The sequence below is a fragment of the Dipteris shenzhenensis genome, chromosome 25 (genome assembly GCF_047967505.1).
Source record: "Dipteris shenzhenensis isolate YYH24624 ecotype China chromosome 25, Dip_SZ_1.0, whole genome shotgun sequence".
Lineage (NCBI taxonomy): Eukaryota > Viridiplantae > Streptophyta > Polypodiopsida > Gleicheniales > Dipteridaceae > Dipteris > Dipteris shenzhenensis.
The window spans coordinates 39476276-39495590 of NC_141620.1; the positions used below are offsets into that span (position 1 = coordinate 39476276).

The window sequence follows — 19315 nt, forward strand, 5'->3', positions numbered from 1 at the left end:
AGTGGCAAAATTTGATCATAGTTATCTTGAATAAAATCCTTGATTTTTTGTTGTTCATCTTTATTGTGCCGTAAATCCATAATAATCTCATTATTTTTGACCCACAACTGCACTGTACGATGGTTTTTACAGTAAGTCACATTTTGGTTATCCCTGCAATGGCGTAGTAAAAAATCCCTTCCATAGAGCATGCCACACTCACGATCTGCCAACTTTGGGGGTCGAAAAATTTGATCATAAGTAGGAATCTCTAGCAAAGATACATCACCACTATTTGTTTGCATTGTGCATTGTTGAGGCATTTTGGACATCTCTTTACTCATGGAGCTTACCACATGCAATCTTTTTGAAGAGCTAGTATTATTTCCCTTTAGCTGCTCTACTGTCTTTTGTAGTTGAGAGATAGTTTCCAATAAGGATTCCAAATTCGCTACATCGGGAGAAGACATAATAAACTCTAGCCTGAACAACAATTCAATAAAACCATAAGGCTTAGCAAAAAAATTTAAAAAAATAGCTAGTATTTGTTTTTACAATAAGAATATTTCTTCTATTTAAGAAAAGAGCATTATAAGTAATAAACGAAAAAGAGTAATTATTCTTACTTGTTCTCGCTTGCATGAAAATGCATCATGCATACCCAATGATATCATGGTATTATTATGATATCCAAACCATAGGTAAATAAGAAGTTTCACCATTAGATCTCCTCTTACTGATAACCGCCCATCCTGGTACTATTATGATGCAACAGTTCCAGTCCCTCCAAAAGCTCTCTTCATTATCAACCTTCCATGTGTTCTCATGCGTGTGATCTTGTTTCAGCCATGCTAGCATGATTTGCTTCCTTTCATAATCAACTGCTCTTATCACAGCATGTAGGAATTGACTATTCAAATCACTAACATCAATGCGTGCTAGCACAACATCATCATGTTCCAACCAAGGAGGCACACAACCAACTTCACCTATTTTCAATAGCCGCGTTCTTTGAGCCAAGTCTTTTGTTTCATATGCAATAAGTTTACTACTAATAGGCAAAGGCATAAACTTATGCAACAAAGAACTTATGGATCTTATACAATTCCAATAGTATGGAAGACGTTGAGCTTGTAATACACTCATTCCTGTTACTGGGTCTATCAACAAATGCTCCTTGTCATTTATCATTGTAATGCATTGCTTATAGTACTCTGCACTAAAAAAAACCATATACTCTCCATCCCTTTGTATAGAGAAGAACTCCCTAATGTGTGCCTTCCAATGACCTACACTTTCCGTTGCATCGTTTCCATCCACTCTTACCACTACATCATCTCCAACCTTATAAATATCACCATTATAAAAGACCTTTTGATATATTGTGACATGACGTCCTTGAAGAAAACCCACTTTAGTACACCAAAGTTGTTCAAGATACTTTTGTTCTTCTTGAGAGAGCAATCGATGTACTCTTCTCTTCCTTGTTATTGGAATGCCTTTTAGTTTCATCATTTTGCAGCAAGGAAGATTTCCATTATGCATGACAAGAACTCTCCAAAAATCCTTAGCTTTCATGATTGAAGAAACCTCTAAAAGTCCAAACTCATGTATTGAATGACATGATGGACTTTCTTGATTGGTTGTTTCATAACCATCAGGGAGATAAATAGATCCATGTACCTCCATTAACAACCTTTCATGTGGCATGAGACCATCCATTTCTTCTTGCATGGTACTAAAAACCTTAGTAAAATGGGTTCTCATATAGAAGTGAGCATATGTTACTTCATTATTTCGATTATTGGTATTGACACCCACATAAGATGAAACCAGGCGTTCAAATAGATAGCACCAAAATACATCATGCATCCCATGTCTATAAACATCATCTAATATTTCCGCATTGCCTGTAAACATAAGAGAATTTGGTTAGACTACACCAAAGATACAAAAGGAACACTAGTCATCAAATGTTCAACAAGTTTACATCTAGTAAGATGGTATACGAACCTGCAACATGCTCTAATGGTGAAGAATTTGCTCCCAATGACTCTTCTTTTTTTACTCTCCAAGCAAGGAGTAAAGCACGTACTGTTTTCATAGTTTCCTTTGATCAACCATTGTCACGGCTATAATTATAGAAACTATGTGCAATATCAATCAACAAAATACCCAAGTCATGTAAGTGCTTCGGAATACCTTCTATTTTGTTTAAGATATATGGTACGCACCATTGCATAAACTTTTGGTTCTCCTCAGCCTTAAAGCTTTCATGATGCTTACTTGGAACATGTGGCCATCGCCCATACCGAATAGATGAAGGCGCAATCTTACTTACTACCTCAACACAAGAGTCTATCGCTCTTTTGGTCTCATTGGTTGATGCTCTCATGAGTGAAGTGATATATTTGCTAAAAAAATTCAAGGAAAAAACATGCATTGCATCATATACTAAGTCCAATGATAAATTAAAACCATAGAGATCATATAACCTCCATAGTATGGACTCTCCAGATAATCCAGCAGTCTTTAGTATTCCTTCTCGTTCTACTTGTGTGAAGGCTTTTCTTGATTGTGACAAGGCCTCGACCATTTCAGCCAAAGAGCGTTTGGGAGGTGGGTACCTAGCTTGAAACCTGTTACCATCATACACATATCTCCCTTGAAATGAAGGATTAGTAACATCTAGAGTGGCTTGAGCTTTATCCCTTCGACAAAATGATTGTCCACCATCTTTGAATAAACCTATCTTGCACTGGGCTGGATGATCTCCAGTGACCATCATCAACATTTTGCACGAAGATTGCATAGTTTAGTCTTACCAAAGGAAACATCAAATATTTGTTCCACGGGATAGTTGTAAAACACATCAATCCCCTTGATGAAAAGTTGTTCTAGTTCATCAATAAGAGGCCACAAGAATGTGCTAAAGGTATCACTTGAGTTTCGAATTATTTTCTTGCAACTAAATGGTATAAACAATACTGGTAGAACTCCAATTATGGAGCTCTTTCCACCATTTAAAACCATAATTTCAACAGCACCACAATCCTTTTGGGTGTTTCGAGAAGCTTGAAAACCATCCCAATGGAGAAGAAGTGCAAAGTTTCGAGGATCACCCTGTGATTAAAATACTTGTTAATATAATATCTTTTAATACATATGACAAAGAGAGCACAGTTATAAACCAAAGAGAAGAAGTTATATTCGTTTTATAAAGAAATGTATACCTTGCATGATTTCTTTTTGCACTTGTTGGAAAAGCGGCACTGCTTACATACAAGCTCGTACTCTTGTGTCCCTTCATTCCCTCCTCTTTTTAAAACCTCTGAGAAACATGATGTTGGATATGTGGTATACACTTTGTTGCATTTGGGGTTTCCACAAACCATTGGCAGCTCATATTCAGCATTCGGATTCCAAAAGTCTTGCACCTCACGACATTTTGATCCGTCCCAAAATTCACATATACTATCTGGTTGTGCATTTATTTCCTCTCCCAACCACCTTTCCTTTCTAAGCCACATATTTAGTAAATCATGACAATTTGTTTTACTCTTGACTAGGAGCTCTAGTTGCTTACCGATAGGCAAGTAGTCAAATGCTAGCAAATCCTTCCTTGGCTTATTACATTTTTTACACTTCTCACAACATGTAGAACAATCACGTTTAAAGATTCTCTTCCTTGCATTCTCGTGACAAGAACATAGTATTGCATTTCCAGCATACACATCCTCTTCACTAGGTTGAAGAAGCTCAATATCATGTCGATTATCATCTGGACCGATACATAGTCTGTAGCGTTGAGATTGAATCATACCAAGTCCATTGAACATAGAGTTTAGTTGCTCCCAACAAGCAGGAACTCTTATTCCATCAAGGGTGCCATCCCATGATTTTGGTAGTTGTACCAAGAGTTTACTCAAGCTTGGTTTCTTGCATTTTCCACTTCTACCTACTCTTCTTCCACCCATGTCTCCAAACAAGAGCTCAAGCATTTTATCTTGGGCCTTGATTGGTATTTGATGCTCATCCCATAAAGCTTGGAACTCAATTATCTTCTCTAGTATTTGATTGCATTATTTGATTGCATAGCGAGGGTCCTTGCAATTCATCAACACTAGCAAAGGCTATAGGGGGGTCAATCGGCTCATCATTGAGGTCATGCAATTCATTTTCATTAGTCTCATCATGAAGATCTTGTGATACATTTTCATTTGTATCACCTTGTTCGAGGAACCCCAAGTGCGTACCCAAGCCTTCGTATCTATGCCTCAATTGTTGGTGTAAAACATAAGTTGACGGAGCCACATGTCGTCAACCCTGACAATATGCGAGACAACTACAAAAAACCCTTCTTCGTTCCATCACCCTAGAAGACGTATTCATCTCCCTTGCTTGTTCTACATGAGATGGCATCCGCTCTTCACTCTCAATTTGAACTTCTCTTTGCTGAATCGGATGCACATTTCCAGATAAGTCATGGTTGCAATGCTCATAGTAGGTGCTTCTACTAATAAGCTGCCACCCTTGAGGGGTATGGGCACACCTATAGTTGCAAGTACACCTTCTCAAATTGCTTGAGGAACTTGCCATCTGAAACTCAATCAAAGGATGTAACACCATTAGAGGATGAAACACCATGACATATAAAGTGCATGACATTGAAGAATAGAGCATGGATATGTAAGCATTGAAGCATAGAGTAGAAGTGCATGAGCCATGCAAGCATCTATAAACTATTAACAACCGACAACTCTTGCTTATGTGGCACAAGGTATATGATGGAGCTAACTTAGATAGAGTAGAGACCAAGATATATAACTTAGCTAACATACATAGGGCTAACATACAGATGAAACACCATTAGAGGAAGAAACACAGCTAACACATAGATAATGTGTTTAGACATGATACAATATGTAAGACATAATACAAACATAAAGCAAATCCTAAACCCCACTTGCATTTGACCAACTCATACTCCCTAATTTGTTTCTTTCTTCAAGAAGGTAACAAAAAAATACAAGATCTATACATATTTATTTTAGAGATAATCAAGAAACAAATTAAATCTTTACAAGATAATCAAGAAATAAATTAAATCTACATTGCAACACAAGTAAGGAGATAAAGCATTTGTCCAACCTGGAGGATTAGTAGATCAAACGAGATAGAGTGGTCCTCGTAGCGCAACCACTAATCAATAGAATGAGGATATACCCTGCAATACAAGCACAAAAGAATGATAAGCGTCTTACCTCTTGGTTTAACGGAGCACAGCTGCTGCTGCACAAAAACCATGTGTGCACTATCAATCTCAATAACTACTTTCTTGGATTTCCTTTGTTAGATTGGCTTTGAAAGACAAAACCAAGAAGAAGAGGCATGAGGATGCCATTGATATGGCTCCATTGGCTGCCATGAAATTGAATCTGAAGTAAGGGCAATCATGATATAAAATGTATGTAAAGCAAAGAGAACCTCCATAAGCAAAGTTCTGAGACTTTGATGTAGAGTACCGATTTTGATGTACCGTCATTAATGCTTGTCTTTCCGTTGGAGCTAAAACTCTCCTAAAACTCTATCAAACAATCAAAATTCTTGAACCAATAATGGCTATGCAATGAAGTAGAATTCCAAATATATAAACAAGAGACGTGGTCTGAATGAGAATTCCCATTGCTGCAACAATTGCTCTCACATCTAGAAGGAGACTAGAGAAGATAATCATTAGCTCATGCCACCACTACTCCACGCAAACAAACTAACAGCTTGGTTTCGGCAAGATACAACAGTGCTTTCCAATCTCTTAAACACTCTATCCATCCCTAATCCAACGATTCTTACGATGCCTTCTTGTGCATGTAGCCAACAATCCAAAGGCACACCAGGAGAAACAAGACCAATGTGCTCAATTGGATGCATTGTTGAAGCAGTCATGGCTGTTCCACAAGATCTGGGTTCTTGCATTTGCAAGCCCAAACGAAGACATGTTCCGGCAGATCCTGGCGGGCTACAACGATTCCCGCATCAGTTTTGTCAGTTCTGGACATGATTTTAAGTATTACGGGAGATTTCAGATAGCTTTACAAGCGGATGGTGCAGACTATGTGTATCTCCTGGATGATGATATGATCCCGGGGAGAAAGATGCTGCACATTCTCACCCATATTGCTGGCACAGAGAAGTATGGGAACGCTGTATTGGGCAGCATTGGACGAATTCTACCATTCAGGCAAAGGGATTACAGCTTTCCGAGCTATAGAAAGTTTGGTTCAAAAGAAGCAGGCCTGTATTTGCCAGATCCAGCGTATGGAATTGTGGTGGAGAAGATAGTGCAAGTGGACTTTCTGTCGAGTTCCTGGTTTCTATCAACGTAATTTCGAGCATCGTCTCTCTCTCAAATCACACCTGCTCTATCGCTCGCAATTCAGACTACCTTGCAGAGTTCCTCAAACTACCCATCAATCTAAGCATTACCTTTTCAGTCTGTTCCAAATGGAAAAGCGAGCTCTTGCCTGAATCGAGCCAATTGTGGGTTTGCCGAAAGTGGGAACCGTGAGCAAGTGGAGAAAGAAACAACCCGCAAGCTTTTATCGAGTCTCTAAAGTTTATAACGGATGATGAATTTGAGAGCCTTACCCGAGATTAGGAGCAGACGTTTTGAAGCGTGAAGGTTGAGAATCGGCTCAGGAACTGGATAAATGTTGTTCTTCACTGTGACGACTGAAAAACACAAAAGTGAGGCCGCAGACCAAGACGAGCTTGAAGGAAATGTATGCAAACAATTCATGAGCAGAATTTGGCAGACCGTTTAGTTTGAGGCTGGAGCTTACAGGAATCGAAGGACATGAGGGTTGCAGGAGAGTGCACCAGATCAAGGAGCAAGGGGAAGGCAGGGAGGATCGAGTGAAGAGTAGGAAGCTGCAGGGGAGAGCAAAGACCAAAGACTAGAGGATGAGAGAGACGTTGGGCGGAATTTTGCCGCCACCCAATTTTGTTACTATTGTTAGTAGACACCAATTAATATTGCTACTATGATCACCAACCCCTGACATGGAGGTGAAAGAGAGAACTCATGTGAAGACAACTTGTCACCTATCATTTTCTTCTTTTAACAATAAAGAAATACTCCTTTACGAGTAAAGATGCTTCAAGGATACAAAATAAAATAGGATTATTTGTATTACAAGGATCTCCTATGCATTTTAATTGTGAGTTGTTGAAAATCAAAATCATAGTAGAACATATGATAGTTTGATTGTAGGGCATCCATGCTATATGAAAGCCTACACATTCATACAAAGTGTTTGTTTTAGCTTAAACTCAAAACAGGTGTATTAGGCCATGTATACCAATGCCTAGTATGCTACGGATACAAGTTTAAAAGAGTGAAAAGGTATGGAAAAGGTTGGGGATATTCTAAACCATGTGTCTAAAAGAGCCCAAATGTGTGTTTTAGATCCCAAAAGAACGATGTAATCAATTGGGCACCGACCTCTATCAGATCATTCAAGGCATTGTTTGCATGCTACATTCTAATATTTGAAATAATGTGTTGAAGCAAGTGGATAATTATGGTGTGAGCATCCGATCACAAATCATCTTGACTAGGAAGTTGGTATCATGAGGGTTTTAATTTTCGAGAATCTCTCTCTCTCAAGAAGATGTAAATGTTCGAGAACCTCTATCATAAGAAAATGGATTTCCCCTTGCATCTTCATGTGCCATTTAGTAATATGGATGGCGTCAAAACATATGTGATGGTATTTCCTGTGGGACATCTATATTTTAGATGGTGTGTGCATTACCATCAAAACATATGGATGGCAGAGGGGATTGACTAATTGCAAGAGGGGCATTTCTTTGTCACTCTGTCACTTTGATTGTAAAAGGTATCTCTATTTGAAGTAAGAACTAGAAACACTTTTCATGCTAGAACTAAGCCCTACACCACACTGAGCTTCCTTCAATGAGAGAGGAAGAGTCCTATAGAATTAACAACTGAGCATCCGATCATAGATCATCTTGAATAGGGAGTTGGTCTCATGAAGGTGTAAATGTTTGAGAACCTCTATCATAAGAAAATGGATTGCCCCTTACATCTTCATGTTCCCTATAGTAATATGGATGGCATCAAAGCATATAAAAAAGAATAAACATAAGAAGATGGATAACCCCTTGCATCTTCAAGTGCCCTATAGTAATATGGATGGCATCAAAACATATAACTAATTGCACACCATGCTACATGGCAATGCAATGGTATTTCCAATAAATCATCTATATTTCAGATGGTTTGGACACTACCTTCGAGATAACCATTTCCTTTCATGACTAACCGACAACCCAAGACCATTTGCATCCTTTCTAGTTGCTTGCATGGATTATCCATCAACCTTATCTCCACCCCTCTTGACCCCCGCCCCTCCTCTCGCTCTCTCCCTCTCATAAAGGTGTAAATGTTTGAGATCTTCTATCTTTGTAAGGTATAGTCTAGAATGATTGTTTTGTTATACTCAAACTATGTTTTTCCTTTAAAAATGGATACTCCTTTATTTGCTCCAACCCTTTTCTTAAAACCTTCGGTGGTAGCTAGCTAAAATATTCATGCTTACATGCAAAATGGTTCCTACTATGGCCCAAATGGACAAATAACATGCTAGCTATGGCATGGGTGGCTTCCAAATCTCTCTTACATCCAAAATGATGATGGATTTACCCCTTGCATCTTCATGTGGCCAATAGTACTAGGAATGGTATCAAAACATATAACTAATTGCACAACATGCTACATGTCAATGCAATTAGTTATATGAACTTCCCGACTAGACATACAATGTCTGATGAACTTCATACTTGTCAAGATCATCGAAAACACTTGCCTTAAGACCCTTGTCAAGTTTGGTACAAATCGGATGTGACCTTCCCGACCAGACATACAATGTCTAATGAACTTCATACTTGTCAAGATCATCGAAAACACTTGCCTTAAGACCCTTGTCAAGTTTGGTACAAATCGGATATTTTTCCTTCAGGTATGTACCATGCACATGGAATTTGGGGCATTTGACCTTCCCGACTAGACATACGGAGTTCACATACCAATGTCTTAGGCCGATCCGTATTTTTCCTTCACGTACGTACCATGCACATGGAAATTTGGGCATTTGACCTTCCCGACCAGACATACGATTTTGGATGAACTTCATACTTGTCAAGATCATGGACACCACTTGCCTTAAGACCCTTGTCAAGTTTGGTACCAATCGGACAAGTTCACATATCAATGTCGTAGGCCAATTCGTATTTCTCCTTCACGTGCATACCATGCACATGGAATTTGGGGCATTTGACCTTCTCGACCGGACATACGATGTCGGATGCACTTCATACTTGGTAAGATCATGGAACCCACTTGCCTTAAGACCCCTGTCAATTTTGGTAACCATCGGATAAGGTCACATATCAATGTCCTTGCTTTGATTGGATTCAATTTGATTAAATTGAGTGGATGTAGAGATTTGAATAGAATGAGTGGCTCCTCTTATTTGAAGGCATTCTGTTTTAGACTAATTTTTGTAGTTCCCTTGAATTTACATCAAATTATATACTATGGAATCCAATGTTAATATGATTTGGTTCAATAATGTTTGCATCACCTAATGTGGTTACATATTCTTATGTATAATTTCACTTTTGTTTTGCCATAACAATATACCATATATCGTATCCTAATGCTATTATTTCATTTTAATTATGGTGGCAACTCGTGGCTAATGTGACACCAAGCATGCTAATGATGTGGCATCAATGGGGATGATGATGTCTCATGCTCTAGCCTCATGTGACAGCATGAGGTGGCAGTGATAAGTGAGGTGGCAAGGTGATGTGGCAGCATGAGGTGGTGGTGATGAGTTGGCAATGATGAGGTGGCACTTGAGTGATGATGTGGCACCTAGGGTGTCTCTGATGTGGCTTCATGAGGTGGCAGACGTGGTTGATGTGGCACCATGAGTGGGGGTGAGTGGGAGGTGGCACAGGGTGAGGTGGCAAGTCAAACATGGTCAAGATGGCTCACATGGCATGGTGATGAGGCAAAATTAATGAGTTGTTCAATCCACATGAGCAAGATGCCCACGCCCTAATGGCTACCACCACTAGGCTTGGTGATGCCACAAACCTACCCTTCCAAGCCTAATACCAAGCCTATCTAGCCTTGGTATTTGGCTAGGGTGCCACTTTTTTTCCAAAACATGGGGATTTCACCTAGGGAGGCCATAATTGATGCTTTCCTCACTCAAATTTGACCAAAATTTTGTCCTCTTATTCATCACGTGGAGGACTACAAAATATGTGATTTTTGGCATGTTTACTTATGTGCACAAATTACCAAGATTAATTCTTATTTTCTTTACTACTCCTCTAACAAGTAAAAGTAAAAGTAAACCTGACAGCTCACAAAATCTAACCGTTGGATTTGGGATTTGATGCTTGCGCCACATATCCTTATGTGTGTACTAACCCTCTACCAAATTGGATTTGACCAATTTTTTGACAATACTCAAAAAATACAGTGTGCACCAAAATGTGCCTTTTTTAGGTCTTTAAATTTAATAAATAATTAATAATAATTATATAATGCATTCAAATAATTACCAATAAATCAATTTAAGTTTACACTATGTGAGGAGAATACATATTAAGTTTCACTATCATCTGATGCATAATGAGTGAGATATTAAGAAATTAATATGATGGTGTTTGTTTGTGACAAAGTGTGACGGCCCCTATGAATTACCTGCACTGCGCCACAATAAAATTATCATTGTGAATCTCCAATTTTCGATCAGACCATACCATTGTGTGCAAAAAACCATGTGTGATGTATTGACTAAATCCCTAGGTTAGATTTCCAAATTTGTGTGCAAAAAGGCCTGTCCCCCCCCCCCCCCCCCCAAGTTTGGGCACTGAACCAAAAGTGGACACCCTTGGCTTGCAACCACCCTATTAAACACATTGCTTTACAAAAATGATAGTTTTGACAAATGAAGCAACCATTTTAAAATATTATAGGATGTTCCATTAGCATTGAGGTAATTTCCATGATGCCAATAGCATGTTAAAAAACTCCAAGAATAAACCCAAAATTCCTAGATAGAGAGCTCTTGAACGCTTTTTGAAATTTCTTACATTGAATCCAAAATTTTTAGATTGAGAACAAAGACCATATAGATAATGTGATTCACAATATATTACAAGATTGATATAAAGCAAAAACATGAATTTAGTAGATATGAGTGGAACATTGGCTAATATACATGCGATTTCCAAGATTAAAAATTTTGGACTACATAGCAAAAGGATGTATTTGCTAAAGTCATAAAATTACTATATAGAAAAAAAATAATCTCCTAGATGCAAAAGATTGCAAAAGGACTACTATATAGCAAAAAGAAATTTTCTTAGACCCTCTTCCAAAAGAAAAATTACTATATAGCGAAAAACATAATTTTCTAGGTGCAAAAGTTTGAAACTTGACCACTATATAGCAAAAAGAAGAATTTCCTAGATCTAAAAACTTGGAAGGGGATTGTTATATAGGAAAACTTAGAATTTCCTAGATTCGCAACAATTACTATGTAGAAAAACCATGGATTTTGCTAGTTAGACAAACAAGTTTCTATATAGAAGCCTTATGGTACGTAGGAAAATGAATTAGCTAGTTAGAGAGCCAAATTTTGCTATTTCTAAGTAGCAAATCACGCAAACTTTACTAGTTATAGTGTGCTTTCCTATATAGTAATAGGTTTAGAGTTCCTTGTGAGCTCGGATGAGATCAAAGAGAAGGCCGGCGGCCCCAATGGCTCAATCAAGCACTCAAGTAAAGTGACGGATGAGATCAAAGAGAAGGCCGCGGCCCCAATGGCTCAATCAAGCACTCAAGTAAAGTGACTACAGATAAAGCATTGGAAAAGGCTTATAAGTTCTGTGGTAATTTGTACTTTCACTTCCCCTGCCTCGTTCCACATTTTCTTCTCTTAGGCTATTGTTATCTCCGATTGCAGTATGTCTCGAGAGATTTATGAGGTTTATTTTATTTACAGAGGAGGTAATTAAGAAAGACCCTAAGTTTGCAAATATTAGAGATGCGGATTTATATCAGGTAGCATTTTCCGTCTGTCCAACATGTATTCATGTTTCAATCTTACGGATTTCCAAGACGGGTTTGAACAAAGCGGCCTCGCCATATGTTTATCTACTCTCTTGTGAAATGCGTTTTGCGTTTTCTGCTCACAATGATGCCACATCCTGTGACGTTGACTAAATGGCTGCGTGCGATACACGGACTACTTTTTCCCTTAAAGCCAGATCAGAGTGTCATAAGCAATCAACGCCAGAATGGGGACCGGATGTGAAAGTGGCTTGATAATGTGGATACTATACCCGTTTATTGGCCAAACTGAAGCACTCCGAACAGTTATGAATATAAGAGACTTTGCTTTCTTGTGAAGCCAAGCCAACTGCGATGTTTCTAATCATATTGTTTAACATTGACGAAGGTATCATTGTGGTGCAGTTGGCAGGAGTAGCAGCTATCAAAGCGGCAGGAGGTCCGCAAATTGACTTTGTTACCGGTAGAAAGGTGGGAAACCTTGGGAATGGGCTCTACAAACTTTTGTTCTATTTTATGTAACTCATACTAGGGCGTCCAATGTTCTGACAGGAATGTAAAACTTATCATGAAGGGAGGGTTCCAGTTGCATCAGAAGGTATGCAATCCTCATAGAAGGCGGTTTGCAAGTGTTTCTTCTGTTAAAGATTAGAATCGTCCAACACAGGTGAGGTTTTTCGTAAGCGTTTATGCACATTCGTCCAAGTCGGATGAAAGTCTTGAGAGCGTGGATCCACGTTCTGTGATACTAATTCAAATCTTGATTAACCGCGATCTATGCAGTTCGTTAAACGTTCCGCTTGGATTGCATCTTGGAATATATCTGACGATAGTGGCCTGTCTTATTGCTGCAGCTGTGACATGCCACACCCGTCATTGAGCTTATCATAGACGCTAGATTGTGACTTGTAGCCTTCCATTTACAAATTTGCTCAAACACAGCCTTAGAATCCATCCACTTTTCATGCTTTCATGCATGCAGATGCAGATGCTGAATATGTGAGGGCGAACTTCTATCGGATGGGGTTTGAAGATAACGAGATTGTGGCACTTATAGGGGGCCATGCTTTGGTATGATTGTGATTGGAAGTATCTTTGAATCCGTCATATCTTCATTTAGGACAACATATGACATCTGAAAAACAACGATTTATGGTTTAGGTTCGACTTTTTCAAGAGTCTGAAACCCCACCAGCTGCACAACCAAACATAACTGGCAGCACGCCAACAGCTTCTCAGTCCACAGTACCACAGTTCAACTTTGCGTAAGTACTCATTATGCGTAAACTAGGTCCACAATAATACATTATGTAGTCTTATGGCCAAAAGTAGGATGGGAACTAATTCTGAAGATAGTCCAGGACTTTTTGAGCGAAAGCCTCTCTAGTTCTACAACTAAACACCGATTATTTGCTACAGGGAACTTTGGAAGATCAAAGACACATATTGAGCTCGAGTATAGAAAAGTGTTTGGTTAAAGATGCAGCATTCTCCAAACATGCGAAACAATACGCCGAGGTGCTGTTATTCTATTCTCGAGGACTTGTATTCACTTTAGCTTGTCGTGGTCACTGGTACATGTTTATTTAAATGAGAGATATTCTTTTGCAGAACAACAAATTATTCCATGAAGCTTACCAAAGATCACATAAGCGCATGTCAGAGCTTGGATTCAAAGACTTTCCTCACGATCTATGGGAAAAACGTCAATTTACCGAACTCAAACAAAGCATACTAATAGCGACCAGTGTCACAATCCTTGTAGCATTCTTAGGCTACCTCTACGAGGCTATGATTCGTTGAGGAGTCTTACTAGATATAGTTGAATCTTAATGTGCTATTCTCTTCGCTCCATAGAGGAGCATCCATAGAGGAGCATGCGTCTCAAAGGCTAAATGTCATGTATATAAAATTTCCATACTCTTGCACGATTTCTGCATTGCCTCCACTTCAAGTTGTCCTTCAAAAATGATTGCTCACAATGTAATCCTTTATTCAATTATAACATGAGTTACGACAAGAAGATGTTCATCAATGAGACATCAATCCATGTGAAAACAAAACATATGTGCCTATCATTTTATTTAATAGTTTTCTTTTTCTAATGAAAGACTTATAAACACCCTTTGATGATATACATTGGCAATTTTGGGGCATGGGCTAAAGATGAAATGACAAAATATGTAAAAACATCAAAGGAAAAAATCATGGACAAAGATCTTTTTTTATTAACTTGGCAAGAGCAATTATCCAAGAATTGAGATCATGTAAACATGGGATTCAAATTGTATGCCTTAATGGGATGTATAATGGATTGATGAAATCAATGGTGGAAAATAGAATGATTCCTAAGTCACTGGCTACAATTAGTTGGATGTTTCACAAATCAGCTCACATTGCTTTCATTTTACATTAATAGAAACATTTCAACTAAGCTCATAAAGGATTAGACTCATGAATAGTTTCAATATAGTCTCATTGAAATTCATATACCACTTAAGTACTATAAATGTAGACTGCATAGTTGAGTTTATTACTGCCTCAAAGGAAAAAATCATGTACAATGCTCATTCTTTTAGTGGCAGGAGCAATTTATTCATGCATTCATATAATATTGGGATGGAGCATATATGTCCTCAAGCAAGTGCCATAAAACATTGTTGAAAGATTGAAAGTACTAAGAAATTACTAGGGCAGAGAAGAGTGCACATGTTATGTTACTACATATAACTTGTTCTATGAACATGATGAAGGATATATACATATTTATCCCTTAGGTCTAAATTAGGGAATGTCCCTACACCTTTATAGTCCTTGGTAGAATGGTGCAATTTACACTATTCTTAACACCCCCTCCTAAATTGCGCTATAAAAGTAGATGGTGTATATTCTTTCAAGGTGCTTTGTTCTAGCATGAAACATAGTGTTCCTTGCCAATTGAATGTTTCTTATACTTTTAGAAGAGATCAATATAGGTTCTCCAAAAAGATTCTCAAATTTTGGTGGAATCCTTGTGAACCAAACAAATTCAAATGCAGCATTAGTGGAATATACTCCGTACTTTGCTTTGGTGGAAGATAAGTCCACTGTTGGTAGCTCCTTGCTTTGCCATGACAAAGATGTGGAGCCAAGGCTTAAACAATATCCATCAATACACCTTTTTCCATTTACATTACCGAGCCAATCAACATAAGTGTATCCATGGAAGTTTAAGTTAGATAAATTGACACTACTAATTGCCTAAATGTTGATGTGGTTCTCTCGATTTCTCATGATTTTGAGCACTGGCTAAGTCTCTTTATTTCTTTTGGGATTTGTTGGGAAGTTTATATGTAAACCTCCCCATATCACTGCACTTAATAAAAGGGGTTTTTAATACTCCTCATGCTATATATGTTTTATAATTCCCTATAAAAGTATAACTCCCTCTATTGAACTCAGAGTAGAAGGATCATGGTGTTGATTCTAGTGACATGACAAGGAAGAACACTATTTTCTATGGCTATGAGAAGTGATCGATTGTTAAGTCTAACCACGTCTACTTCTATGCAATCCTCTTCCTTTGGCTAGAAAGGCCTGGTCATTAATTTTGGAATCAATGTCTACACCTATTCTCATGTGCAATTTGGACTAGTATTTCTTATTTATTCTCTTGATCTATTGAAGTCAACTAATTACCAATGTCTTTTAATCTAGCTAGATAGACTAGTCTTATCTTATTTTGCATCTTTTGTGCATTGTTCAACTCATTCTCTAGTAGAATGATCTCGAAGAAATTGTTTGCATTGAAATAGCTCTCAAGAGTTTTCCACGCATTCATGGAATATGAGAATGGTATAATAATATCTCTAATGATGTCTTCTCATCACAATGAGAAGCCGTAGTACAGAATATGTCTTGACATAAGCAGGGTTCTTGATGGGATCTCCCCCTTGTGGCATCTACTGTACTAATCTACCAAGGGGTCAACCTTCTGCTCCATGTGGTGGAACTTTACAAACGGTTCAATCATCATGGGAAACCCAAAAATTGCCATGATGGCATCAATGCTCAACTCAAAGAGATGTGTAACTGTCCAATCATGTATGAAAGAGGTGAGATTTTTTGAATAATTGTAATTGTCAATGAATTGTGTCACTAAACTTAGGTTCAAGTAAGATGGGGGCATCCTATGAGGGGCATTAGGCCAATAGCTTCAAGATAGGGCTTGACTTCTAGGTCATGGGGGAAGCCTAGTAACAAGTATAATAATGGTAGGGAATTATGAAATCAAGATTAGGCTTATACAAAAAGGAGGAACGAATGGAGAGGCCATTAAGAGAATTAAGCTAGTCGTGCCCTAGGGGAGAGGTATTGGTAGTGGTCACAAAATGCTCAAGGTCCTATATACTTGAGGAACTTCTCGTGACTTCATGGCACTTGCAGCTCGTACCTCCCCAATGGGGGCAATGATAGTTCCTTCGGTGCTACTTCCTTTTTAGGAGAAGGTTAAGAGTCTATCTATTGTGAGAAGCATCGCACGGGCCGTAATTAGTGAATTGCTCTTTGGCACCCATTGAGGCACATTTGGGGGGATCGGGATTCATATTGTGTCACTACTCCATTTATAGGAGCAAGTTCTTCTGGTCCTATTGTAGTAGTGGGTGGTGTCCTTGCTTGCAACATAAGGACTCATGGGTAGAGTAGAGTCACTTGCAATCTTTCCTTGGTATGAGTCTTCGTGGATGGGCTAGCAATATGTTCTTCTCACTTTAGCCCCATGTTAGGGATAGGTTCTTGTGATACTACTAATTCCTTATCGTTGGATGATCCTATAGATCTGTTCTCAATAGGTACTCAAAGTGTGGGTGGAGCAGCGAGGCAGTGGTTCTTAGGCATCCAGATATACTCATTACCTTTGTAGTAGCCTTTTGGATACGTCTAGGGTGTGTTCTTTGCTTTTTAGATTTGGGAGCACGTCTCCTTGGTCGAGATATCCTTGGCTTGGTATCTTGTACCTGTATTGGAGTAGGAAGCAGAGGTTGAAGCAAAGATGCAGGTTGAGACTGATTTTCCAAAGATTGTAGGTTACGGCATATCCAGATTCTTACCATGCTTCACAAAACTCATCCCAACTCTTGGGATAGAGAGTGCCTTGTTGATACTCTTTTATCAACAAGGAATGCCAACCCTTGGGATAAATAATTTCCCGATACTTACGGGTTCCCACCACTACTAGGTAGGGTTCATTCCACTAGACAATGCCCGTGGTGGTTCAAATGTTTTAGACAAACTACAATCCAATCTTCTTGCCTTGTTGATGGACACCATCCATCATAGAAACTCATCTAGATTCTTACCATGCTTCACAAAACTCATCCCAACTCTTGGGATAGAGAGTGCCTTGTTGAACTTCTATGTTGCTCATCATTCACACTCCGGTGGAGTTTACAAATAGCTGTGTTTCCAAAAACGTTTTTCAGTTCGTGTGTTGGACCCAATGATTGAGACCACGGTTTCCAAAACCGTCTGTCCCATTGCGTTGCAGACGCCCAAAAACCCCTATCTATTAGTTATTGCGCAATTCGGTGGAGGATTTTCAGAGTTATAGATCTCTGTGTATTCGATTTCGTCTCTTTGTTATGCATTTTTCATTCTAAGGTTTTGAAACCTTAGATTTATGCCACATGGCAATGGATAAGTGTTGACTCCCATTTCTCACTCATCGGTTGGGATTTTGGAGTTCTGGCAGAAGAGAGATATTTGCAGATTTTCTTGTTGAGTCCGATTATGCAATGGCGCCCATGTTTTGAGGCATCTCGGGTTCTATTTTCAGTAGCGCTCATTACCGTGGGACTATGATTTCTTGAGCATACCTTATGCAGATCACTCTGGTTGCAGTTTGAGCAGTCTGCGCTCATTCGTGGTATGCATTGGGTTGTAGTGGATGATTTATAGGCCATTTAGATGTATTATGGTCCTTATTGGATGCGCTGATAGGCCCAAATTGCCTTGTGGGATGCTATTTTTTATGGACGCTTTGCACATGGATGCTATTTTAAGCTGAGGGACAGCTTTGACACATTGCAAGTGATGCACTAATAGTGCTATGCTCTCTTGGATGAGATATTATTGATGCATATGCTAGTGGATGGTGTTTATGCTTGAGTCATTTGGCATTTTCTTTTGGGTCAGATTTGCTCATATGGATGCATAGTATATGCACATGAGTCAGATGCATCTTTTGATGCTTTGAGCTTTGAATTTTGGTGATATTTCACTCTATTGTGGCATACACATTTGGGTGCACCTGGTATTTGGTGTGATTCTCTCTTATAGGCACTACCATTTGGGATTTTGCTTTATTTGCATCATGGCATCCTCTTCCATGTCTGAAAAGGAGTTTTTCAACATTAAAAAGTTTGATGGGACAAACTTTTCTTTGTGGAAAGAATAAATAAGGGATGTGCTTATTCAAAAGAAGCAAATGAAACCCTTGGCAGGTATTGAAGCTAAGCTTGCGGATATGTCTGAGGATGATTGGAATGAGTTGGATGCATTAGCAAAGTCTACTATTAGACTTCATCTTGCAGAGTCTGTCCATTTCACAGTAGTAAATGAGCAGACTACGGAAGATTTGTGGAAGAAACTGTGTGCCACTTAAGTCGGTGGTAGGCGACATGTTTCTACATGTACATTGCGAATTGCCTTCATAATAGATGTTACAACTTGATTGCTATCATGTAGATCAAGGAATCAATCCATATATCTGCAAAGAACTTAATTCCATGCACTAATACTCCACATAGATGTGTCTTTAGAAAGTGCTTTCCTTGTAATTTAGGTGGAGTGGCAACAAAACGAGGCAATGTTGTTGTATTCTGATCCATGCCATCTACAATAAGGCACATGTAGTCATCAGGATGCTAATAAAGTTTACCTCATGAAGAGGTTGTTTGAGCTGCAGATGAAGGAAGGGGTCTCCATTGCTTCTCACTTGAATGAATTCAATATTATTTTCAGCCAGCTTCAGGCTCAGAAAATAAATTTTGATGCGGAGACTAAGGCAATATTTCTCTTATGTTCATTGCCATCCTCATGGGATACCTTCCGTACAGCTGTCAGTAACTCTGCACCTGGTGGAGTACTAAAATTTGATGATGTTGTGGGTAGCTT

The 19315-nt window shown here is 38.7% G+C and overlaps 1 protein-coding gene across 1 annotated transcript; it reads left to right on the forward strand.

Annotated features, from left to right (window-relative positions):
* Positions 1-5975: 5975 nt before the first annotated feature.
* On the forward strand, positions 5976-14007 carry LOC147885878 (cytochrome c peroxidase, mitochondrial-like). The gene is made up of 9 exons (XM_087396241.1): positions 5976-6342; positions 11887-11979; positions 12093-12151; positions 12566-12631; positions 12713-12758; positions 13143-13231; positions 13322-13425; positions 13580-13678; positions 13772-14007. The coding sequence occupies exons 1-8, from the start codon at positions 5976-5978 to the stop codon at positions 13608-13610; spliced, it is 855 nt and encodes a 284-aa protein (XP_087252367.1). The 3' UTR covers positions 13611-13678; positions 13772-14007.
* Positions 14008-19315: the final 5308 nt, after the last annotated feature.